We start from the raw sequence: 27,364 nt of genomic DNA, 5'->3' as shown, positions 1-27,364 counted from the left end.
CAGTACCCCCCCCTTGAGGAGGGGTCACCGAACCCTCACCAGAGCCCCCAGGCCGATCAGGACGAGCCAAATGAAAGGCACGAACCAAATCGGCAGCATGGACATCGGAGGCAACAACCCAGGAATTATCCTCCTGACCATAACCCTTCCATTTGACCAGATACTGAAGTTTCCGTCTCGAAATACGAGAATCCAAAATCTTCTCCACCACATACTCCAACTCCCCCTCGACCAACACCGGAGCAGGAGGGTCGACGGAGGGAACCATAGGCGCCACATATCTCCGCAACAACGACCTATGGAACACATTATGGATGGCAAAAGAAGCTGGAAGGGCCAAACGAAACGACACAGGATTAAGAATTTCAGAAATCTTATAAGGACCAGTGAACCGAGGCTTAAACTTAGGAGAAGAAACCTTCATAGGGACATGATGAGACGACAACCAAACCAAATCCCCCACACGAAGTCGGGGACCCACACAGCGACGGCGGTTGGCGAAACGTTGAGCCTTCTCCTGGGACAATGTCAAATTGTCCACTACATGAGTCCAAATTTGCTGCAACCTGTCCACCACAGAATCTACACCAGGACAGTCCGAAGGCTCAACCTGCCCTGAAGAAAAACGAGGATGAAAACCAGAATTACAAAAAAAAGGCGAAACCAAAGTAGCCGAACTGGCCCGATTATTAAGGGCAAACTCAGCCAACGGCAAAAAGGTCACCCAATCATCCTGATCAGCAGAAACAAAGCATCTCAGATAGGTCTCCAAAGTCTGATTAGTTCGTTCGGTTTGGCCATTTGTCTGAGGATGGAAAGCCGAAGAAAAAGACAAATCAATGCCCATCTTAGCACAAAAGGACCGCCAAAACCTTGAAACAAACTGGGAACCTCTGTCCGACACGATGTTCTCCGGAATGCCATGCAAACGAACCACATGCTGGAAAAATAATGGAACCAAATCAGAGGAGGAAGGTAATTTAGGCAAGGGTACCAAATGGACTATCTTAGAGAAGCGATCACAAACCATCCAGATGACCGACATCCTTTGAGAGACAGGGAGATCCGAAATAAAATCCATGGAAACATGCGTCCAAGGCCTTTTCGGGACTGGCAAGGGCAAAAGCAACCCACTGGCACGAGAACAGCAGGGCTTGGCCCGAGCACAAGTCCCACAGGACTGCACAAAAGAACGCACATCCCGTGACAAGGAAGGCCACCAAAAGGACCTAGCCACCAAATCTCTGGTACCAAAAATCCCAGGATGACCAGCCAACACCGAACAATGAACCTCAGAGATAACTCTACTAGTCCATCTATCAGGGACAAACAGTTTCTGCGCTGGACAACGGTCAGGTCTATCAGCCTGAAACTCCTGCAGCGCCCGCCGCAAATCAGGTGAGATGGCAGACAGAATTACCCCCTCTTTGAGAATACCAGCCGGCTCAGGAACTCCTGGAGAATCAGGCACAAAACTCCTTGAAAGGGCATCAGCCTTCACAATCTTAGAACCCAGAAGGTAAGAAACCACAAAATCGAAGCGGGAGAAAAACAGCGACCATCGAGCCTGTCTAGGATTCAACCGCTTGGCAGACTCGAGATAAGTCAGATTCTTGTGATCCGTCAGGACCACCACGCGATGCTTGGCTCCTTCAAGCCAATGACGCCACTCCTCGAACGCCCACTTCATAGCCAACAGCTCACGATTGCCCACATAATAATTGCGCTCAGCAGGCGAAAACTTTCTAGAAAAGAAAGCACATGGTTTCATCACCGAGCCCTCAGAACTTCTTTGAGATAAAACAGCCCCTGCTCCAATCTCAGAAGCATCAACCTCGACCTGAAACGGGAGCGAAACATCTGGCTGACACAACACAGGGGCAGAAGAAAAACGACGCTTCAACTCCTGAAACGCCTCAACGGCCGCAGAGGACCAGTTCACCACATCCGCACCCTTCTTGGTCAAATCAGTCAATGGTTTAACAACACTAGAAAAATTAGCGATGAAGCGACGGTAAAAATTAGCAAAGCCCAGGAATTTCTGAAGGCTCTTCACAGAAGTAGGCTGAGTCCAATCATAAATGGCCTGAACTTTAACAGGGTCCATCTCGATAGTAGAAGGGGAAAAAAATGAAGCCCAAAAATGAAACCTTCTGAACTCCAAAGAGACATTTAGACCCCTTCACAAACAAGGAATTAGCACGAAGGACCTGGAACACCATTCTGACCTGCTTCACATGAGACTCCCAATCGTCCGAAAAGACCAAAATATCATCCAAATATACAATCATGAATCTATCCAGGTACTTTCGGAAGATGTCATGCATAAAGGACTGAAACACAGATGGAGCATTAGAAAGCCCGAATGGCATCACCAGGTACTCAAAATGGCCCTCGGGCGTATTAAATGCTGTTTTCCATTCATCGCCCTGTTTAATACGCACAAGATTACACGCCCCTCGAAGATCTATCTTGGTGAACCAACTAGCCCCCTTAATCCGAGCAAACAAATCAGACAGTAGTGGCAAAGGGTACTGAAATTTGACGGTGATTTTATTGAGAAGGTGGTAATCTATACAAGGTCTCAGAGAACCATCCTTCTTGGCCACAAAAAAGAACCCTGCCTCCAACGGTGACGACGACGGGCGAATATGCCCTTTCTCCAAGGACTCTTTTATATAACTCCGCATAGCGGCGTGTTCTGGCACAGACAAATTGAACAGTCGGCCCTTCGGAAACTTACTACCAGGAATCAAATTAATAGCACAATCGCAATCCCTATGAGGAGGTAGAGCACTGGATTTGGGCTCATCAAATACATCCCGGTAATCCAACAAGAACTCAGGGACTTCAGAAGGATGGGAAGACGAAATTGACAACAATGGAACATCACCATGTACCCCTTGACAACCCCAACTGGATACAGACATTGATTTCCAATCTAATACTGGATTATGGACCTGTAGCCATGGCAAACCCAAAACGACCACATCATGCAGATTATGCAACACCAAAAAGTGAATATCCTCCTGATGTGCAGGAGCCATGCACATGGTCAATTGAGTCCAGTACTGAGGCTTATTCTTGGCCAAAGGCGTAGCATCAATTCCTCTCAATGGAATAGGATACTGGAAGGGCTCCAAGAAAAAACCACAGCGCCTGGCAAACTCCAAGTCCATCAAATTCAGGGCAGCGCCTGAATCCACAAATGCCATAACAGAATAGGACGACAAAGAGCAAATCAGAGTAATCTGAGATAGCATGAGTGGAGTCACCACAGTAAAAACATAGCCCATTCTGACGTCTGTATTCTTGCCGGTCAGCTCTGGTCAAGATCCTATCACATTGCATAGGCTCAGGCCTCTGCTCAGAAGATACCGCCAAATGGTGCACAGTTTTGCGCTCACGTAAGCGTCGATCGATCTGAATGGCCAAGGACATAGACTCATTCAGACCAGCAGGCGTGGGGAATCCCACCATAACATCCTTAAGGGCTTCAGAAAGACCCTTTCTGAAAATTGCTGCCAGGGCACACTCATTCTACTGAGTAAGCACAGACCACTTTCTAAACTTCTGACAATATACCTCCGCTTCATCCTGACCCTGACACAAAGCCAGCAAGATTTTCTCAGCCTGATCCACTGAATTTGGTTCATCATAAAGCAATCCAAGCGCCAGAAAAAACGCATCTACATCATGCAATGCAGGATCTCCTGGCGCAAGGGAAAATGCCCAGTCTTGAGGGTCGCCACGTAGCAAAGAAATAATGATTTTTACTTGCTGACTGGGGTCACCAGAGGAGCGGGGTTTCAAAGCCAGAAACAGTCTACAATTATTTTTGAAATTCAGGAACTTAGATCTATTCCCAGAAAATAAATCAGGAATTGGAATTCTGGGTTCTAACATCGGATTCTGAACTACATAATCTTGAATGCCTTGCACCCTTGCAGTGAGTTGATCCACACAAGAGGACAGACCCTGAATGTCCTTATCTACACCTGTGTCCTGAACCACCCAGAGATTTAGGGGAAAAGAAAAACAAAACACGCTGCAGAAAAAAAAAAAAAAAATGGTCTCAGAACTTCTCTTATCCCTCTATTGAGATGCATTAACACTTTACTGGCCAGCTGTACTATTATGGATCTGGTGGTTAGGTGCACCTGGAATGGCCTGATGGTTAAACTAGATGTCAGGACAAGCTCTGGAAAGTGGGAACTCTGCTGACCGCAAACCCTAATCCTATAACACACAACTAGAAATAGCTGTGGAGCGTACCTAACTCTCCCTTGACGCCTCTTCACAGCCTAAGAGCTAACTACCCCTAAAGATAGGAAATAAAGCCTTAGCTTGCCTCAGAGAAATTTCCCCAAAGGTAAAGACAGCCCCCCACATATATTAACTGTGAGTTAAGAGGAAAGTCACAAACACAGGGATGAAACAGGTTTCAGCAAAGGAGGCCAGACTTACTAGATAGATTGAGGATAGGAAAGGGATCTTATGCGGTCAGCACAAAAACCCACAAAAAGCCACGCAGAGTGTGCAAAAAGACCCCCGCACCGACTCACGATGCGGGGGTGCCACTCTGCACCCCAGAGCTTCCAGCTAGCAAGGAAATATCATATAAGCAAGCTGGACAAGAAATTAGCAAGTACTAAAAAATATATTCAGTACAAAATGAACAACAAATGAACTAGCAGGAACTTAACTTCTGCTGGAGTAGACAGGTCATCAGAAGGATCCAAGAGAGATCTGAACCAGTACTGATGCATTTACAGCTGGCATTGAGAAACGATCTGAGTGGAGTTAAGTAGAAAAGCAGCCTAGCCGCAAACGAGGGCAGCTGAGTGAGCAACCTCAGAACCAGCAGTTCCACTCACAGCCACCAGAGGGAGTCCACGGACAGAACTCGCCGAAGTACCATTCATGACCACAGGAGGGAGTTCAAGAACGGAATTCACAACAGCCTCCCACATGAAGAACCCATGAATACTCTTCTGAGGTATTGGGAGATATAGCTGTTGACTTTCAGTTATGAGACCATCATCATCACAACTGGAGGGATGGGAGTGTGTGGAGCTCAGGGCAGATGTCAGAGGGGACCTCCTTCTGTCTAACAACTTAGATGCAATGATCGCTGTTTACCGCAGAATATATGGGGTTAAACTGCTCCAATCATAGCTATCTACAGTCACAGGAGGAGTCCATTCCATACAACTCCTCCCCACATCGGTTGTACATATACGGAGGATGACTGAAAAATTGACCGAATGCCAGACAAGCTGTAAAGTGGCCGAGAGCTGTAGTCATGACTGAGCTGCTGTCCAGTTACGCTCTACGCTCTGGCACTTTACAGTAAAACCATGTCCCAGCCTCAGTGTGCAGTCCAGTGTGGAGTGCATCACACTCACTTGTAGGCCGCAGGCTTCTGCTGTCTCCAGGCCTCTGTCTTCAGGAGCCGCCGCACCCAAACGGGCGATACCAAGTTGATTTCAACCAATAGAAGTTTACTGGACAGTTCAAGTACATCATATTATAACATGTGGGATAGGGCCCAACACTTCTCGTTCCTAACTTCCTCATCACAACATACCCTTCTGCTCTACCATTCATTCCTCCTGGACTACCTCTATGCCCACTGGCTTTGTCAGCCCCACGGATCTCCTGTTTAGTTCCGTTGTGCACCTGGGATCCGCTACCTTCCTTTTACACGGTTACTCGTCCATCTTCCCCAGTGTGCCAGAGGACACGATGCACCCTTTAGCTCCCATGCTGGGCCTTGAACTCCTGGCATTGTAGGAATGTCTGCACAGGATTGTAGTATGGCCTCCCACTGCCTTGAACGATAGGTACATTCTGGCCCTACCAGCCCACTGCACTTGAAATTAACCTTGTTACTTTACTTCCCTATCTGAGTCACTATCAGAAAGTGCCTGGTTTTCACTAGTACTAGCCCCCTCTCATTGTGGGTTCGTCCCAAACATTAACTGTATCTTATACCCTGGCTCAGACTGGCCCACAGGGTAACAGGGGAATCCCCCGGAGAGCCCCTGTGCAAACCTGGGCTCCCAACCTCACTGTATGGGCAGTACTTAGCATAATTCACTTGATTCACTCTGTGCAGAAAAAAGCAGCATCTCATCATTCATTAACCAAACTACCCAGTTTATTAACAAATAGAGATAGAAGCAAATTTGTGACAAGGGTAGTGTATTATTTGTTTACAGGTGAAAAGTGGGCCCCTGTTGTGAATTTGCTTTTTGCTCCCTCTAGTGGTTACTAGTTTTTAGACTCTGGTTTTTCTGTCATTCCTTTTATCCGCACTTGGGTCGTTAGTTAGGGGTGTTGCTATATAAGCTCCCTGGACCTTCAGTTCAATGCCTGGCAACGTAGTTATCAGAGCTAATCTGCTGTGCTCTTGTCTACTGATCCTGGTTCCGGTTATTTCAGCTAAGTCTGCTTTTTGCTTTTTGCTATTTGTTTTGGTTTTGTATTTTTTGTCCAGCTTGTTCCTAATCTGTATCCTGACCTTTGCTGGAAGCTCTAGGGGGCTGGTGTTCTCCCCCCGGACCCTTAGACGGTTCGGGGGTTCTTGAATTTCCAGTGTGGATTTTAATAGGGTTTTCTGTTGACCATATAAGTTACCTTTCTTTATTCTGCTATCAGTAAGCGGGCCTCTCTGTGCTAAACCTGGTTCATTTCTGTGTTTGTCATTTCCTCTTACCTCACCGTTATTATTTGTGGGGGGCTTCTATCCTGCTTTGGGGTCCCTTCTCTGGAGGCAAGAGAGGTCTTTGTTTTCCTCTACTAGGGGTAGTTAGATTCTCTGGCTGGCGCGTGTCATCTAGAATCAACGTAGGAATGATCCCCGGCTACTTCTAGTGTTGGCGTTAGGAGTAGATATATGGTCAACCCAGTTACCACTGCCCTATGAGCTGGATTTTTGTACTCTGCAGACTTCCACGTTCCTCTGAGACCCTCGCCATTGGGGTCATAACAGTTTGCCAGGCCTGTATTAAATGTTTAATGCATTGCAGAAGAGGGATTATAAGAAAGAAGATTCTGAGTTTTTTTTTTTTTTCTCTTTCTCCTTCCCCTTTACCTCAGAGTGGCTATGCTTGCTGCAGACATGAATGTCCAGACTTTGATTACAAGTGTGGACCAGCTGGCTACTCGTGTGCAGGGCATACAAGACTATGTTATCAGAAATCCTAGGTCAGAACCTAAGATACCGATTCCTGAACTGTTTTCCGGAGACAGGTTTAAGTTTGGGAATTTCAGGAATAATTGTAAATTGTTTTTGTCCCTGAGACCCTGTTCATCTGGAGACTCCGCTCAGCAAGTAAAAATTGTTATTTCGTTCTTACGGGGCGACCCTCAGGATTGGGCTTTTTCGCTGGCGCCGGGAGATCCGGCATTGGCTGATATTGATGCGTTTTTTCTGGCGCTCGGTTTACTTTATGAGGAACCCAATCTTGAGATTCAGGCAGAAAAGGCCTTGCTGGCTATGTCTCAGGGGCAGGACGAGGCTGAAGTGTATTGCCAAAAATTTCGGAAATGGTCCGTGCTGACACATTGGAACGAGTGTGCACTGGCCGCTAATTTTAGAAATGGCCTTTCTGATGCCATTAAGAATGTTATGGTGGGTTTTCCCATTCCCACAGGTCTGAATGATACTATGGCACTGGCTATTCAAATTGACCGGCGGTTGCGGGAGCGCAAAACCGCAAACTCCCTCATGGTGTTGTCTGAACAGACACCTAATTCGGTGCAATGTGATAGAAAAACCGCAAATTCCCTCATGGTGTTGTCTGAACAGACACCTGATTTAATGCAATGTGATAGAATCCTGACTAGAGATGAGCGGAAAATTCATAGACGCCGGAATGGCTTATGCTATTACTGTGGTGATTCTACACATGTTATCTCAGCATGCTCTAAACGTATAGCTAAGGTTGTTAGTCCTGTCACCGTTGGTAATTTGCAACCTAAATTTATTCTGTCTGTAACTTTGATTTGCTCACTGTCGTCTTATCCTGTCATGGCGTTTGTAGATTCAGGTGCTGCCCTGAGTCTTATGGATCTGTCATTTGCTAAGCACTGTGGTTTTACTCTTGAACCATTAGAAAATCCTATTCCTCTTAGGGGTATTGATGCTACGCCATTGGCAGCAAATAAACCGCAGTATTGGACACAGGTTACCATGTGCATGACTCCTGAACACCGCGAGGTGATACGTTTTCTTGTTTTGCATAAAATGCATGATTTGGTTGTTTTAGGGCTGCCATGGTTACAGACCCATAATCCCGTCCTGGACTGGAAGGCTATGTCAGTCTCAAGTTGGGGCTGTCGTGGTATTCATGGGGATTCCCTGCCTGTGTCTATTGCTTCTTCTACGCCTTCGGAAGTTCCGGAGTATTTGTCTGATTATCAGGATGTCTTTAGCGAGTCCAGGTCCAGTGCATTGCCTCCTCATAGGGACTGTGACTGTGCTATAGATTTGAAGGGAAGACTGTTTAATCTGTCGGTACCTGAACATACCGCGATGCGTTCATATATCAAGGAGTCTCTGGAGAAAGGACATATTCGTCCGTCTTCTTCCCCTCTTGGTGCGGGATTCTTTTTTGTGGCAAAAAAGGACGGATCTTTGAGACCTTGTATTGATTATCGGCTTTTAAATAAGATCACTGTCAAATTTCAGTATCCTTTGCCGCTGTTGTCTGACTTGTTTGCCCGGATTAAAGGTGCCAAGTGGTTCACCAAGATAGACCTTCGTGGTGCGTACAACCTTGTGCGCATTAAGCAAGGTGATGAATGGAAAACCGCATTCAATACGCCCGAAGGTCATTTTGAGTACTTGGTGATGCCTTTTGGGCTCTCCAATGCGCCTTCAGTTTTTCAGTCCTTTATGCATGACATTTTCCGGAAGTATCTGGATAGATTTTTGATTGTTTATCTGGATGATATTTTGGTTTTTTCTGATAATTGGGACTCGCATGTGGAGCAGGTCAGGTTGGTCTTTAAAATTCTGCGTGAAAATTCTTTGTTTGTCAAGGGCTCAAAGTGTCTCTTTGGTGTACAGAAGGTTCCCTTTTTGGGGTTCATTTTTTCCCCTTCTGCTGTGGAGATGGACCCAGTCAAGGTCCGAGCTATTCTTGATTGGACTCAGCCCTCGTCAGTTAAGAGTCTTCAGAAGTTCTTGGGTTTCGCTAACTTCTACCGTCGTTTTATCGCTAATTTTTCTAGCATTGTGAAACCTTTGACGGATATGACCAAGAAGGGCTCCGATGTAGCTAACTGGGCTCCTGCTGCCGTGGAGGCTTTCCAGGAGTTGAAACGCCGGTTTACTTCGGCGCCTGTTTTGTGCCAGCCCGATATCTCACTTCCCTTTCAGGTTGAGGTGGATGCTTCAGAGATTGGAGCAGGGGCCGTTTTGTCGCAGAGAGGCCCTGGTTGCTCTGTTATGAAACCTTGTGCCTTTTTCTCTAGGAAGTTTTCGCCTGCCGAGCGAAATTATGATGTGGGTAATCGGGAGTTGTTGGCCATGAAATGGGCATTTGAGGAGTGGCGTCATTGGCTCGAGGGTGCTAAGCATCGTGTGGTGGTCTTGACTGATCACAAAAATCTGATGTATCTCGAGTCTGCTAAACGCCTTAATCCGAGACAGGTCCGCTGGTCATTGTTTTTCTCCCGCTTTGATTTTGTTGTCTCGTATTTACCAGGTTCAAAGAATGTGAAGGCCGATGCTCTTTCTAGGAGCTTTGTGCCTGATGCTCCTGGAGTCGCGGATCCTGTTGGTATTCTTAAGGATGGAGTTATCTTGTCAGCTATTTCTCCGGATCTGCGACGTGTGTTACAGAGATTTCAGGCTGATAGGCCTGAGTCTTGTCCACCTGACAGACTGTTTGTCCCAGATAAGTGGACCAGCAGAGTCATTTCCGAGGTTCATTGCTCGGTGTTGGCAGGTCACCCGGGAATTTTTGGCACCAGAGATCTGGTGGCCAGGTCCTTTTGGTGGCATTCCTTGTCGAGGGATGTGCGGTCATTTGTGCAGTCCTGTGGGACTTGTGCTCGAGCTAAGCCTTGCTGTTCTCGTGCCAGCGGTTTGCTCTTGCCCTTGCCTGTCCCGAAGAGACCTTGGACACATATCTCCATGGATTTCATTTCTGATCTTCCGCTATCTCAGGGCATGTCTGTTATCTGGGTGATATGTGATCGCTTCTCCAAGATGGTCCATTTGGTTCCTTTGCCTAAGCTGCCTTCCTCTTCCGATCTGGTTCCTGTGTTTTTCCAGAACGTGGTTCGTTTGCACGGCATCCCTGAGAATATTGTGTCAGACAGAGGATCCCAGTTCGTTTCCAGGTTCTGGCGATCCTTTTGTAGTAGGATGGGCATTGATTTGTCGTTTTCGTCTGCTTTCCATCCTCAGACTAATGGACAGACGGAGCGAACCAATCAGACTTTGGAGGCTTATTTGAGGTGTTTTGTCTCTGCTGATCAGGACGATTGGGTGACGTTCTTGCCGTTGGCTGAGTTTGCCCTTAATAATCGGGCTAGTTCCGCCACCTTGGTTTCGCCTTTTTTCTGCAACTCTGGTTTCCATCCTCGCTTTTCTTCGGGTCATGTGGAGCCTTCTGACTGTCCTGGGGTGGATTCTGTGGTGGATAGGTTGCAGCGGATCTGGAATCATGTGGTGGACAACTTGAAGTTGTCACAGGAGAGGGCTCAGCGCTTTGCCAACCGCCGCCGTGGTGTGGGTCCCCGACTACGCGTTGGGGATTTGGTATGGCTTTCTTCCCGCTTTGTTCCTATGAAGGTCTCCTCTCCCAAATTTAAACCTCGTTTTATTGGTCCTTACAAGATATTGGAAATCCTTAATCCTGTATCTTTTCGTCTGGATCTTCCTGTGTCGTTTGCTATTCACAATGTATTTCATAGGTCCTTGTTGCGGCGGTACATTGTGCCTGTAGTTCCTTCTGCTGAGCCTCCTGCTCCGGTGTTGGTTGAGGGCGAGTTGGAGTACGTGGTGGAGAAGATCTTGGATTCTCGCCTCTCCAGGCGGAGGCTTCAGTACCTGGTCAAGTGGAAGGGCTATGGTCAGGAGGATAATTCCTGGGTGGTCGCCTCCGATGTTCATGCGGCCGATTTAGTTCGTGCCTTTCATGCCGCTCATCCTGATCGCCCTGGTGGTCGTGGTGAGGGTTCGGTGACCCCTCACTAAGGGGGGGGTACTGTTGTGAATTTGCTTTTTGCTCCCTCTAGTGGTTACTAGTTTTTTGACTCTGGTTTTTCTGTCATTCCTTTTATCCGCACCTGGGTCGTTAGTTAGGGGTGTTGCTATATAAGCTCCCTGGACCTTCAGTTCAATGCCTGGCAACGTAGTTATCAGAGCTAATCTGCTGTGCTCTTGTCTACTGATCCTGGTTCCGGTTATTTCAGCTAAGTCTGCTTTTTGCTTTTTGCTATTTGTTTTGGTTTTGTATTTTTTGTCCAGCTTGTTCCTAATCTGTATCCTGACCTTTGCTGGAAGCTCTAGGGGGCTGGTGTTCTCCCCCCGGACCCTTAGACGGTTCGGGGGTTCTTGAATTTCCAGTGTGGATTTTAATAGGGTTTTCTGTTGACCATATAAGTTACCTTTCTTTATTCTGCTATCAGTAAGCGGGCCTCTCTGTGCTAAACCTGGTTCATTTCTGTGTTTGTCATTTCCTCTTACCTCACCGTTATTATTTGTGGGGGGCTTCTATCCTGCTTTGGGGTCCCTTCTCTGGAGGCAAGAGAGGTCTTTGTTTTCCTCTACTAGGGGTAGTTAGATTCTCCGGCTGGCGCGTGTCATCTAGAATCAACGTAGGAATGATCCCCGGCTACTTCTAGTGTTGGCGTTAGGAGTAGATATATGGTCAACCCAGTTACCACTGCCCTATGAGCTGGATTTTTGTACTCTGCAGACTTCCACGTTCCTCTGAGACCCTCGCCATTGGGGTCATAACAGGCCCCCCAAAGTCAATGTTACTTGTGGGCCCTTGGCACCCCAGTCCGACACTGCTTATACTTTTAACTTGAGCTAACTAAAGTTACTATCCTATAACATTATGTACTAAGCCTATTCTTATTAACAAATAAAGTAGCACTCTGTAACACTATAGAATGCAAACATGAAATATATGAAACTGGAATTGCATTACTACTCTAGAAAATAGGAAAAAACAAAGATGCTTAGCTCATAAACTGGCCAATTCATAATATCAAAAGACTGAGCAGTAGTGCAAATCCAATTTCATATATTTCATGCTTGCATGCTTTATAGTTACATATTGCAACTGTATTTGTTAGTTATATATGGAGATGGCTACTCTTCTTAGTGTGCACCTGTGCACATCAGTTTTTTGTTAGAAAGGCTTTCTGACCAAGCAAGACAACCCCTATAAAGTAGTGGTTCTTTAGGGGGTGACCACAGACCATTTCTGTGTTCTCATCCATTTTGTCCACTTTGGCATTTTGTCATTGCTCTCACCAATAGAGGTACTGTACTTTGTGGCTGTTGTTTTGGTCACATTTGCATTTTTGCTCTCCCCCTTGAGGTGCAGTAGCATGAATCGGTGTCTGCAACCCACAGAAGTTGTTCAGGTAGTGCAGCTCATCCACGATGGCACATCAATGCGAGCTGTGGCAAGATGAGCAGCTGTGTCCGTAAGCACAGTGTCCAGAGCATGGAGCAGATACCAGGAGACAGGCCAGTACACCAGGCAAAGTGGAGGGGGCCGTAGGAGGGCAACAACCCAGCAGCAGGACCGCTACCTCAGCCTTTGTGCAAGGAGGAACAGGAACAGCAGTACCAGAGCTCTGCAAAATGAACTCCTGCAGGCCACTACCATCAATGTGTCTGCTTAAACTGTCAGAAACAAACTCCATGAGGGTGGTATGCGGGCCTGACATCCACAAGTGGGCATTGAGCTTACAGCCCAACACCGTGCAGGGCGATTAGAATTTGCCTGAGAATACCAAGATTGGCAGATTTTACATTGGCGCCCTGTTCTCTTCACAGATGAGAGCAGATTCACACTGAGCACATGTGGCAGATAGGACAGAGTCTGGAGATGCTGTGGAGAAGGTTCTTCTGCCTGCAACGGCCTCCAGCATGACTGGTTTGTTTGGCAGTGGCTCAGTAATGGTGTGGGGAGGCATTTCTTTGGAGGTCCGCACAGCCCTCCATGTGCTAGCCAGAGGTACCCTGACTGCCATTAGGTACCGGGATGAGATCCTCTGACTCATTGTGATACCCTATGCAGGTGCAGTGGGTACTTTCTGATGCATGACAATGCTAGACCTCATGTGGCTGAATATGTCAACAGTTCTTGCATGATGAAGGCATTGATGCTATGGACTGGTCTACCCCTTCCCCAGACCTGAATCATCCAATCAAGCTCCTCTGAGACAACATGTCTCGTTCTGTCCACCAACACCACGTTGCACCACACTGTCCAGGAGTTGACTGATGCTTTAATCCAGGTCTGGGATGAGGTCCCTCAGGAAAACATCCACTGCCTCATCAGGAGGTCATACAGACACGTGAAGGCCATACACATCTCCACTGAAGTTGGATCAGCCTTTTAATTTGATTTTCTACTTTGATTTTGAGTATCATTCAAAATCCATATCTCCATGGGATATTAATTTTGGTTTACACTGATCATTTTTATTGTTCTCAACACATTCCACTATGTAATGAATAAAGATTTGCAACTGGAATATTTCATTCAGTGATATCTAGGATGTGGTATCTTAGTGTTCCCTTTATTTTCTGAGCAGTATATACTGTATGTATACTATGTATATTTGTGTTCATAGGTGCAACTTGCTGATCTATTATAACATTCACATTTAATCTGTGATTAAAATTTGGAAACTCCATAAAATCTAATTCCAGCTCATTGTTTTTGCTGCAGTAACAGATCTGTATCCAATAACCTGGACCGACATGGAGAAAAGTGAATGTCAGGACGTAATACTTAAGGAGACATCACACGAATACAAAGAAGTCAAAGATAAATTCTTCGAAACGATATCGGAGAAAGAATATCAAATTATGGAGGTTATTGCCCACTATTTTATACTACACCTATATACGAGTCGAAGGCCAACTCAATTTGATTGGTTTGCCTGTTTGCGCCAATGTCACTGGAATTCCGCACTTGTGCAGTGAGTAGTGATGAGCGAATGTACTCGTTGCTCAGGTTTTCCCAAGCATGCTTGGGTGGTCTCCGAGTATTTGTGACTGCTCGGAGATTTAGTTTTCATCGCAGCAGCTGAATGATTTACAGCTATTAACCAGCAACCAGGCAACCCCCACATGTAATCAAGCTGTCTAGCAGCTGTACATCATCCACCTGCAGCAAGGAAAGCTAAATCTCCGAGCAGTCATTAATACTCGGAGACCACCCGAGCGTGCTCGGGGAAACCCGAGCAGCGAGTATACTCGCTTATCACTAGCAGTGAGTAGTGGGCAGTCACGTTTGCGCAGTGTGTAGCCGGACGCATTTGTGCAGTGCTGAGCAAAGAGCCGCGCATACGTCGTGATGCATGGGACACTGCGTAAGCACAGTTCCAAGCACCATACTTCGCAAGCGCAGGATTCCATTGATGTCGGTGCAACCAGTGAAATCAATCAAATTGAGTGGGTGACGACGCCCATGACTGTACAGAAAATGAAGCATATCCCTATACTAAATGAGCAGGTATGATCTAACTACATAAAGTGCTTTTTGGACATGATTACAGCGCCATTTTCAATTAAAATAACATGTTAGTGATGCACATTGCATCACTAACAACGCACTGGAGACAGTTTAGATGTTTGAAATGGCGTGTCAGGTTCCCTTTAACAGGAGACGCTAAAAACAAAAGAAACACAAACCAACTTCCTTTTTTTATATCTTATAGATCAAACACATTCAGAATGTAAAACCCTGGCAGTGTTTCACCATTAACAAGGGTAGTGTGAATAAAAAAAATCCTGGCCAGAAAAATATAAAGCACCTGTTTCACGGCACACATTCTAATGCAATTGGTAACATTAACCGTGATGGATTCAACAGAGTCTACTGTGGTAAAAATGGTAAGTTACGTTACTCTTCTTTAGCTTTCTGTCAGCACTACAGGTGCTGGAATATCCTTTATCTCACTTCCCAGCCCAAAGATTGTGTTGGTCATTGTCCAGTGGAATAATTGACCTGAAATGTGACTTGTCTTTCTGATCTGTATGGAGCTGACAGAGAAAAGACCAGAAAACAGAGAGAAAGTAAAATCCTGCCCCCCCCCCCCTTCTATAAGACCTGTTCCCATTTTTCTGAAATCCATCTCATCTCAATGTCTCTTCTGCTAGAGACAGATTACACTTGACAAAACAGTAAGTTGCACAGAAGGGAAACACCTAGTGGCCGACACTCTGGAGTAATAATTTATGAATAAGACCATGTAATTTTTAATAAAGTAATAGGCAGATTTGTTTTTTTTTGTCCATCATATTATCTATCAAGTGAGATTAAGATGTCTGAAAGTACAGAAAGCATTTAAGTCTCCAGTGTGAGTCAGGAAAGAAATACCGTATATCTGGGTACTGAATGGATAGTACGTCAGCTGACAGACTCCCCCGCTTTGAGGTGGGCTCCCGCGGTGAGCCCACCTCAAAGCCGTGACATGTCAGCTGTTATCAACAGCTGACATGTGGCCGCAAGTGGAATCGCGATCCGCCTGCGCCCATTATGTAGTTAAATGCCACTGTCAAACTCTGACAGCGGCATTTAACAAGCGCCGCCGGAAGTGCTCGCACCGCTGACCCCATCAGATGATCAGGGGTCAGCGGTGCATTGCCCTAACTACCTAAGGTCTCCTTGAGACCTCTATGGTTGTTGATGGCAAATTGCTTTGAGCGCCACCCTGTGGACGGCGCTCATAGCAATGCTGCATTTCTGCTACATAGAGGTGATCTGTGCTTCACCTCTATGTAGCAGAGGCGATCGTGTAGTGGCAGCTTCTAGCTTCCTATGGAGGCTATTGAAGCACGCCCCCCCAAAAAAAGTGTTTAAAAATATGAAAAAAAAATTAAAAAATTATAAAAGTTTAAATCACCCCCCTTTCGCCCCAAAATAAAATAAAAAAAAATCAAACCTACACATATACTGTGTGCAGAATTATTAGCCAAGTTGTATTTTAGAGGAATATTTTTATTATTGATCAACAACTATGTTCTCAATCAACCCAAAAGACTCATAAATATCAAAGTTTAATATTTTTGGAACGTGGAGTGGTTTTTTTTTTAGATTTGGCTATCTTAGGAGGATATCTGTTTGTGCAGGTAACTATTACTGTGCAGAATTATTAGGCAACTTAATAAAAACCAAATATATTCCCCTCTCAATTGTTTATTTTCACCAGGTAAACCAATATAACTGCACAAAATTTACAAATAAACACTTCTGATATGCAAAAACAAAACCCCCAAAATTAGTGACCAATATAGCCACCTTTCTTTATGATGACACTGAACAGCCTCCATCCATAGATTCCGTCAGTTGTTTGATCTGTTTACGATGAACATTGGGTGCAGCAGCCACCACAGCCTCCAGACACTGTTCCGAGAGGTGGACTGTTTTCCCTCCCTGTAGATCTCACAGTTTATGAGGGACCACAGGTTCTCTATGGGGTTCAGATCAGTTGAACAAGGGGGCCATGTCATTATTTTTTCTTCTCTGAGACCTTTACTGGCCAGCCACGCTGTGGAGTAGTTGGAGCCATGTGATGGAGCATTGTCCTGCATGAAAATCATGTTTTTCTTGAACGATACCGACTTCTTCCTGTACCACTGCTTGAAGAAGTTGTCTTCCAGAAACTGGCAGTAGGTCTGGGAGTTGAGCTTCACTCCATCCTCAACCTGAAAAGGTCCCACAAGTTCATCTTTGATGATCCCAGCCCATACCAGTACCCCACCTCCACCTTGCTGACGTCTGAGTCGGAGTGGAGCTCTCTCCCCTTTACTGATCCAGCCTCTGGCCCATCCGTCTGGCCCATCAAGAGTCACTCTCATTTCATCAGTCCATAAAACCTTTGAAAAGTCAGTCTTAAGATATTTCTTGGCCCAGTCTTGACGTTTTATCTTATGTTTCTTGTACAAAGGTGGTCGTTTTTCAGCCTTCCTTACCTTGACCATGTCCCTGAGTATCGCACACCTTGTACTTTTTGTTACTCCAGTAACGTTGTATCTCTGAAATATGGCAAAACTGGTGGCAAATGGCATCTTGGCAGCTTCACGCTTGATTTTCCTCAATTTATGGGCAGTTATTTTGTGCCTTTTTTGCCCAACGCGCTTCTTGCGACCCTGTTGGCTATTTGCCATGAAACGCTTGATTGTTCGGTGATCACGCTTCAAAAGTTTGGCAATTTCAAGACTGCTGCATCCCTCTGCAAGACATCTCACAATTTTGGACTTTTTAGAGCCGTCAAATCTCTCTTCTGACCCATTTTGCCAAAGGAAAGGAAGTTGCCTAATAATTAAGCACACCTTATATGGGGTTGTGATGTCATTAGACAACACCCCTCCTCATTACAGAGATGCACATCGCCTGATTTACTTAATTGGTAGTTGGCTCTCAAGCCTGAACAGCTTGGAGTAGGACAACATGTATAAAAAGGATCATGTGATCAAAATACAACTAATACAATTAATTATTATTATTATTATTATTATTATTATTATTAAAATACAACTTGCCTAATAATTCTGCACACAGTGTATTTGGTATTGCCGCATTCAGAATCGCCTGATGTATCAATAAAAAAAAAAGGATTAACCTGATCGCTAAACAGCGTAGTGAGAAAAAATCAAAATGCCAAAATTACGTTTTTTTGGTCGCCGCGACATTGCATTAAAATGCAATAACGGGCGATGAAAAAAACGTATCTGCACAAAAGTGGTATCGTTAAAAACGTCAGCTCGGCACACAAAAAATAAGCCCTCATGCAACCCCAAATCACGAAAAATGGAGACGCTACGGGTATCGGAAAATGGCGCAATTTTTTTTTAGCAAAGTTTGGATTGAAAAGAACCTAGACATGTTAGGTGTCTATGAACTCGTAATGACCTGGAGAATCATAATGGCAGGCCAGTTTTAGCATTTAGTGAACCTAGCAAAAAAAAAAAACTAGTGTGGGATTGCACTTTTTATGCAATTACATCGCACTTGGAATTTTTTTTTTCTGTTACACGACATGGTAAAACTAAAGGTATCGTTCAAAGGTACAACTCATCCCACAAAAAATAAGCCCTCACATGGCCATATTGATGGAAAAATAAAAAAAGTTATGGCTCTGGAAAGAAGGGGAGCGAAAAGCGAAAACGAAAAAACGAAAAAAGCTCCGGGGGTTAAGAACTTAAAGCAGCACTCAAAATGTTTATCTTCTTAATATATTCAACTCTTCATATTATATAGCACTGTGTACTTACAATTGCTCATATGCCCTTCTACCCAGTTAATTGTCCTTTTTTTCCATTACGTCTATGACATCACATGATTAAAAACTGACTAACTGAATCCTTCTAAGCTTTATTTAAAAACAGGAGGTCAATTTTTCCAGTCAGTAGTCACTGCAAATGTCCCTGGTAGGAGGGAGGAGGAAGCATCTGGGTCAGGAGCTGAGGAGGGGGATGATAAATGCAGGGAAAAGTGAAGAATTATCTTTGTAGAACGGCAAAATGAGCAATTGTAAGTGCACAGTGCTATATAATATGATGACGGTAATATATTAAGGGTCTGTGCACACGTTGCGGATTTGACGCTGCGGATTCGCAGCAGTTTTCCATGCAGTGTACAGCACCATGTAAACCTATGGAAAACCAAATCCGCAGTGCACATGCTGCGGAAAATACTCGTATTTTCCACAGCATGTCAATTCTTTGTGCGGATTCCGCAGCGTTTTACACCTGTTCCATAATTGGAATCCACAGGTGTGAAAACGCATGTGAAATCCACACAAAAACCGCAGTAAATCCACAGTTAAAACAAGGCGTTTTACCTGCGGATTTTTCAGAATATGCGTGGAAAAATCTGCACATGAATCTGCAACATGTGCACATACCCTAAGAAGATGAAAAGTTTGATGGGAGGAGGAGGAGGGGTGTTTTTTTAAACAGAATCTGTCAGCAGGATTTCTCTCAAACTATTTATAGCCCATATTGTGTTCTTGCACAGGAGCCCCGAAGAGGAGGGGGCCCTTATAACTGTTGAAACATTTTCTATCTGAGGCCTCTTTCACACGTCAGTGTCTCTGGTACGTGTAGTGACAGTTTTCTCACGTACCAGAGACACTGACACACGTAGACCCATTCAAATGAATGGGTCTATGCACATGTCTCCGTGTTTTCACAGACCGTGTGTCCGTGTTGAAAACACGGAGACATGTCCGCTTATCTCCGGCAGCACGTACTGCAATACATCCCGCACACGTGCACACGGAGAACAGTGTGCACTCTCCTCCGTGTGCACGTACCGCCCGCAGGAGAGACAGCGCTATAGTAAGCGCTGTCCCCACTGGGTGTGGTGCTGAAGGAGGCATTCATCTCTTTTCCCCTGCAGGAGAGAAGGAATAAAGGATCAAGTTTTTTGTTTTGTTTTTTTAAATAAAGTTTGGGGGTCACCTCTCGCCTCCCATCCCCAGTGCACCCGCCCACTTGCAGAGAAATACTCACCCAGCTCCCGCGATGTCTCCTCTCAGCACTGGCAGCCTGTCCTGTGTGAGCGGTCACGTGGTACCGCTAATTACAGTGATGAATATGCACACATTCCTCACTGTAATGAGCGGTACCACGTGACCGCTCACACAGGACAGGCTGCCGGCGCTGAGAGGAGACATCGCGGGAGCTGGGTGAGTATTTCTCTGCAAGCGGATGGGCGCACTGGGGATGGGAGGCGGGAGGTGACCCCCAAACTTTATTAAAAAAAAAAAAAAACTTGATCCTTTATTCCTTCTCTCCTGCAAGCGCTGCTTTCAGCCGAGCAGGACAGAAGGGATGAATGCCGGCTTCAGCACCACAAGCAGGGGACAGCGCTTACTGTAGCGCTATCTCTCCTGCACGTTCCATGTGGTCCTCAGGCGGCACACGCAGCACACGGCTGCCACACTGATGTGCCACACTGATGTGCCACGTGAGCACACAGACACGGATAACTCTGGTACCGATTTCTCCTGTACCAGAATTATCTGGACGTGTGAAACCGGCCTTAGGGCTAGTTCCCATTTGCGAGAAACACGTCCGTGTCATGCATGTGAAGACCAAGCTCTGGCGCCGGCAATTGGGAGCGTGCAACTCCATATGTTGCTATGCGGCCACACGCTCCGCTCCCAAGTGCCGGCGCCAGAGCTTGGTTTTCACATGCGAGACACGGACGTGTTTCTCGCAAATGGAAACGAGCCCTTAGATGCAGCAACACCATCCACACTAATAGGAGACCAGAAGGGGCCATATGTGAGTCATTTGCAGATGGAGGGGGTGGCTGCTCTTATGCACTAGGCAAAATTCGCTGGTAGAGGCCTCCATTTTTTCCTTTCTGTGTTGATGGAGCCGCTGGCCTGGATCTCTAATGCAGGGCACACTGGGTATTACAGAGAGAGAGTTTCTGGCACTGAGCCTGACAGTCATGTGATTACCTCTCTGCTCCTTCTGTGGGTGGAAGGGAGTGTGAAGGTTTCTATTCACAGCACACAGGACAACTTCCTCCCTTAAGGCCCCGTCTCACATAGCGATTTACCAACGATCACGACCAGCGATACGACCTGGCCGTGATCGTTGGTAAGTCGCTGTGTGGTCGCTGGGGAGCTGTCACACAGACCGCTCTCCAGCGACCAACGATCAGGGGAACGACTTCGGCATCGTTGAAACTGTCTTCAACGATGCCGAAGTCCCCCTGCAGCACCCGGGTAACCAGGGTAAACATCGGGTTACTAAGCGCAGGGCCGCGCTTAGTAACCCGATGTTTACCCTGGTTACCAAAAAAAACAAACAGTACATACTCGCCTTTCGGTGTCCAGGTCCCTTGCCGTCTGCTTCCTGCTCTGACTGAGATCCGGCCGTACAGTGAGAGCAGAGCGCAGCGGTGACGTCACTGCTGTGCTCTCACTTCTCACTGTACGGCCGGCAGTCAGTCAGAGCAGGAAGCAGACGGCCAGGGACCTGGACACCGAAAGGCGAGTATGTACTGTTTGTTTTTTTTTACATTTACGCTGGTAACCAGGGTAAACATCGGGTTACTAAGCGCGGCCCTGCGCTTAGTAACCCGATGTTTACCCTGGTTACCAGTGAAGACATCGCTGGATCGGTGTCACACACACCGATTCAGCGATGTCAGCGGGGCCTCAACGACCAAAAAAAGGTCCAGGCCATTCCGACACGACCAGCGATCTCGCAGCAGGGGCCTGATCGCTGGTACGTGTCACACATAGCGAGATCGCTATGGAGGTCGCTGTTGCGTCACAAAACTTGTGACTCAGCAGCGATCTCGCTAGCGATCTCGCTATGTGAGACAGGGCCTTTACTCTAGGTGGCCTTGCAGAAAGAGCAGAGTGGCTCAGGGTGTACAGCGTCCATAGCCACGGTAAGGGGTCAGGAGAGGCCCCTTAGGGTATGTTCCCACGGTCAGTAATCTGCAGCACTTTGGATGCAGCAACACGCCGGCTTTTGAACGCTTATGATTCTGCATGTGTTCCTTGAACTGTGCGGAATCACCGCGTCCAATACATTGTACTTGTGAAATTTATCTTGCGGAAACTCGCAGCTCCACAAGATAAATTGAAATGCTGCGATTTGGAATGACACGCCACATGTCCGTTTCTTGAAATCCCATCCACTATGCTGTAACATCTGGACGCTGCGGATTGGACGCTGCGGATGTACGCAGCATCCAATCCGCAGTGTTTACTGACCGTGTGAACATACCCTAATACAGTAACAGGCACTGCACACACTGGGGTCTCATTCCCTGTCAGTCAATCACAGACTCCACTTTATGAGCACATCTATGATGGGCTGTCAATGGCTAAAGAACAAGGGTGTTCTTTGCCCTGAAGTCACATCTTGGAGCAGGAAACTGAAGAAGAGGAGGACAAATCTGATCAGAATAGCCAGTCATGTCTGCAAATTGCAGATATAACAGGCGTAATGTGTGTCCATACATTACTGCATGACCTACTGTACTTCTTTGGGTTAATATTCTGGCAGCAGCTCATTTATTATGTGAACAAGGGATAGATCCCATTACATAATAAGCTGATCACACCAAAACTGCAGAATTGTCTCTTACTTATGTAATGTCTATGGCCAGCAGTACAGTTTTCGTATATTTTACTGTCTTTTGATCACATGTTAGTAAATTCACCTTATTAATTTCCAACAGCAACCGCATATGGAAACGGGACCTACTTTGCTGAGCACTCAAAGTACTCTTGCAGTGACATATATTCTTGTCCTGATGCTAATGGGATGAAATACATGTACCAAGCCGCAGTGATAACTGGACGATATTGTAAGGGAGATCGCTCCTATAAGGAAGCTCCACATGTCGATGATGACCCCAACAAAGGCCGCTATGATTCAGTTGTTGATAATGTCGCGAACCCCACAATGTTTGTTGTTTTTCATGATGATGTTGCCTACCCAGAATATTTGATCTCGTTCAAGAAATGCTGATCATCTGCAGTTTACAGTACAGAAGTTTGGAAATGTTTTTCAGCATATTCGCAAAAAGAAATGTTTAAAATCGTATGTATACCTTCTTTTGATATAGGCTGACATATTGGAATGGCATTGCGATGGCGGTGATTAACACATAGTTTTATTAGCAGGGACGTAAGAGGGAATCTGTCTATCGCAAAGCTCTTGATAAAGGTTTTAAGTGATGTTAATTTACTGGGACCAAAAGGCTGCAATTTCTTTTTCTACACTACTTAGTAAATTAGCTGATTAAGTGTGGTTTTTGGGGGTCCATATAGTGCATTGTGAACATTCCTAAATGTTTATATTACAAAAATAAATCTGTTTAATAAACAAGGAATCCATTTCTCTAGTTTTGGAAAATATTTGTATTCACTGTGAAATCACAATTTTGGTGCATCTTTTCTATGACAAATTGACAAGTGGATGTTACTATTTGGGGTGGGGGTTTTCCTAACAGTACTGCCTATGCCAATTTGTGCAAAGAAACACCCCAAAGGAAGGACAAAGGAAGTGGTAGAAGCCAGTAGTTTAGTTATCATATCTTTAGAGTTGTGAGACATTGTTAGCATTCCCAGATTGTTACTTAAAAGGAACCTGTCACCCCCAAAATCGAGGGTGAGGTAACCCCACCGTCATCAGGGGCTTATCTACAGCATTCTGTAATGCTGTAGATAAGCCCCCCCCGATGTTACCTGAAAGAGGAGAAAAAGACGTTAGATTATACTCACCCAGGGGCGGTCCCGCTGCTGGTCCGGTCCGATGGGTGTCGCGGTCCGGTCCGGCGCCTCCTATCTTCATCAGATGACGTCCTCTTCTGGTCTTCACGCTGCGGCTCCAGCGCAGGCGTACTTTGTCTGCCCTGTTGAGGGCAGAGCAAAGTACTGCAGTGCGCAGGCGCCGGGCCTCTCTGACCTTTCCCGGCGCCTGCGCACTGCAGTACTTTGCTCTGCCCTCAACAGGGCGTGAAGACCAGAAGAGGACGTCATCTGATGAAGATAGGAGGCGCCGGACCGCGACGCCCACCGGATAGGACCGCCTGCCCAGGTGAGTATAATCTAACCTCTTTTTCTCATCTTTTAGGATACATCGGGGGCTTATCTACAGCATTACAGAATGCTGTAGATAAGCCCCTAATGCCGGGGGGCTTAGCTCATCTTGGATTTTGGGGGTGACAGGTTCCCTTTAATATGAAATACAAGTATATAATAAAACAGAAATGTCTAGAGAAATGACAGGTCATCTTGAAAGTGAAAGTCCACTTAAAAAGTTATTTTATTGATCCAAATAGATCAATTTCCTCATTTCATTGTCATCCCCTATAGGTCAGGGTTAATGTTTTTACAGTCAAAGACCAATAGCCATTTAGAGAAAGGTTTGTTCTCCAGTTGTTTGCTCAGGAGCGCACCCAGCTTCATGCCCGCCAGTGGGTAGTTCAGGCAAGCAAGATGGTTTCACTGCTGGCCTGAACTGTGCACTCTCCGATGCTGCAAGCAGAGGCAGCTTTATCTCTGCAGTATCGGAGGGGGGCTAAAGATGGGCAGATACAGTGAACCAGCCAACTTCAGAGGGGTAAATACAAGCTATACAGCAAAGAGCTTGTAAGCCCTACACTCATTTCCTAGGAAATCAGCACCTCTGATAAACTGGAGAAGTGGCCGGTAACCTAGGCAACAAGCTGTTAATTATAGAATTAAAAATAATTCCGTTCAGGAGAATGGAGAGGATTTTTAATACAAGGTCAGTTGCTAAGTTGCTTATTTTTACGAGGCATTTTTACTCATTTAGGAAAATGAAACAAACCCTTTAAATGCCAATACTATAACCATAGGGAGTTTAGAAGTATAATGAATGTTTGTTTGCTGCTTTGATTAGAGTCAATAATAAATCGGTCTTCGGTCTCTAAAGGTAAAATTAATCAACACAGTTCTACAGCTTTAAATAATGTCAATAGTTAGAAGCTCATTTTATCATGTATGTAAATCATAACTGAAGTCTAATTTCTCCACAAAATCTCTACCTTTTACCAGTGTAGCAATTAGATTAATGTACATGACCGCTTGTATTACTTACCTACTTCCACTGCCTTACGTGTAGGTGGTATGTTCTAGGTGGAGGTTTTTGTATCTTGTTCTTTCCCAAGCCACTATGTGAATTGTCTGTGACCAAAGCAATGACGTCTGTTCACTAAATGTCCCCATTCACATTAAATAATAGTCTTCCGAACATGCCAGTTTTGGGGGGACCGACCCACCAGCAAATATTCTCCTCCAACAGATGGTGTAAACCAAACTGCCGCCAAGCAAGCTGACTCGATAAGTTTACTAGATATATAACTTTTGTCATAGCTGCCACTTATTTGCTAACACTTCTGCCGTATTAACAGCAACGTTATTTGTATACTGCACTCCAAAAGTGTTCATAAATGCAACTGGTTCCATTATCCTATCAGTCACATAGGGATATCATAGAAGGGAGTCCTCCGCTTGAGATCTGCTCCCCTGTGAACCAGAGCAGAGATATTAATCGGGCAGACGTGTTTACATTTTTTTTTTCGCTTTATACTATGATCTTCCTTTTTTATGATTTTGTTTTAGTTTGAAAACTTGTTCACTATAAATCTGCAAAGTAAATGATTTACTGTCATTCATGGAGTTAATATATGCTATGCAATAAACGCTTTTATGACCAATGACTTTGTGTTATCTTTATTGGAAGGGAGTCCCCAGCCGTCAAATCCCTCAATTAATTCAGACTCCAAATTTAAGGACCCAAAGTTTAAGTCCTCATGATTAATTCAGGCACTGTACAACAAAATGTATTAAGAAGTCCCCTTCCAAAGATTTATTCAGGCCTCAGACTTTAAACTCTGAGAGAATTCAGACTCTTCAAATTCTGAGACCCGCATTTACCTGGAGAATGGGGCCCCATTATATGCCACCATGACTGGAGGTGGCTCTTTCCATTTATTTGTAAGGGATTTCAGATGTGAATGAAAAGAGCCAGGTTTATGTGTAATAAGGCCACGTTCTCGAGATAGACATGAGTGTCGGTGATGGCACTCACATCTGTTGGATATCTATGGCATATATTGTGCATAGACCTAAGCAAAAAGCTTTGCATGACCCTGGTCAAGCATTTACTCCTTCATGACATGCGCCGTACTAGTACGGCGCATGTCTTGTCTCCCCCTTTGCTGGCACATGTCACCTGTTTTGAACAGCTGACATGTGCCCGGAACAGCTGCAGGTGGAATTGAGATCCACCCATGGCTATTAACCCATTAAATCCTGCTGTCAAACTCTGACAGGGACATTTAACATGCTCTTCCAGCAATCGTGCCGGAAATCCGCCCATCGGTGACCCAGTCACGTGATCGCAGGTCACCGATGGGATGGCAAGACAACCAGAGGTCTCCTGCAAACCTATATGGTTGTCAATGCTGGATTGCTATGAGCTGATCATCGCCTGTACGTAGCAGAGGCGATAAGGTTATGGCAGCTTCTAGTCTGACATGGAGGTTATTGAAGCATGCCAAAAGTAAAAAAAAAAAATGTTTTTAAAAATATAAAAAAAATATGAAAGTTTAAATCACCCCCCCTTTAAAAAAAAAAACAATAAAAAAACACATACACATATTTGGTATTTCCGAGTTCAGAATTGCCCGATCTATCAATATAAAAAAAAAGAATTATCCTGATTGCTAAATGGCGTAACAATAAAAAAAGTAAAAATGCCAGAATTACTTTTTTTTGGTCACCGTAACATTGCATTAAAAGGCAATAACGGGCGATCAAAAGATCGTATCTACGCTAAAATGGTATAATTAAAAACATCAATTTGGCATGCAAAAAATAAGCCCTCACCCAACCCCAGATCACAAAAAATGGAGAGCTACGGGTCTTGGAAAATGACGCTTTTTTTTTGTGTGTTTTACAAACTTTGGATTTTTTTCACCACTTAAATCAAAAAGAACCTAGCCATGTTTGGTGTCTATGAACTCAAAATGACCTGGAGAATCATAATGGCAGGTCAGTTTTAGCATTTCGTGAACATGGTAAGAAGAAATCCAAAGAAAATTGAGCAATTGCACTCTTGCAATTTCACGGCACTTGGATTTTTTTCCCCATTTTTTAGTACAAAATATGGTAAAAGCAATGGTGCTGTTCAAAAGTACAACTTATCCAGCAAAAAAACAAGCCCTCACATGGCCATATTGATGGAAAAATAAAAACGTTATGGCTCTGGGAAGAAGGAGAGCAAAAAACAGAAACGCAAAAACGAAAAAGGGCTCCGTCTCAAAGTGGTTAAAGTCAGTACTTTGTGGTTGCCAGAACAGGGCAGTGCATGTTTACTTGGATGACACTCGAATTCCAATATCTTGGCCTTCTCTTGTAATTACTAGGCCCCAGCAACATCACGATGTCATGAGCCAAAGTGAGTAGCCCTCACCAGAAGTGCCCAGGGTATCAGCTGAGGGAAGTTCACACTGGATGAAGACCCCTAGAACAAAGAGCCACTTTGTAAGTCCATGGACTGTTGTTCACTGGAAATGTCATCATCATCATGTGACTTCTAGTAATTCAATTACTTGCTAATATTAATTATATT

General features: G+C 45.2%; 1 protein-coding gene across 1 annotated transcript in view; it reads left to right on the top strand.

Annotated features, from left to right (window-relative positions):
- Positions 1–23,402, top strand: part of LOC143784561 (protein mono-ADP-ribosyltransferase PARP15-like) — an 82,573-nt gene extending 59,171 nt beyond the window's left edge. The window contains 3 exon segments of the mRNA XM_077272982.1: positions 13,941–14,086; positions 14,935–15,109; positions 22,437–23,402. Coding sequence (XP_077129097.1) covers positions 13,941–14,086; positions 14,935–15,109; positions 22,437–22,729 — 614 coding nt within the window. The 3' untranslated portion in view covers positions 22,730–23,402.
- The last annotated feature ends 3,962 nt before the right edge of the window (positions 23,403–27,364 follow it).

Source organism: Ranitomeya variabilis, chromosome 7 (genome assembly GCF_051348905.1).
Source record: "Ranitomeya variabilis isolate aRanVar5 chromosome 7, aRanVar5.hap1, whole genome shotgun sequence".
Classification (NCBI taxonomy): domain Eukaryota; kingdom Metazoa; phylum Chordata; class Amphibia; order Anura; family Dendrobatidae; genus Ranitomeya; species Ranitomeya variabilis.
Note: the sequence above shows the minus strand (reverse complement) of the source record. Positions and strands in the feature narration are given on the sequence as shown.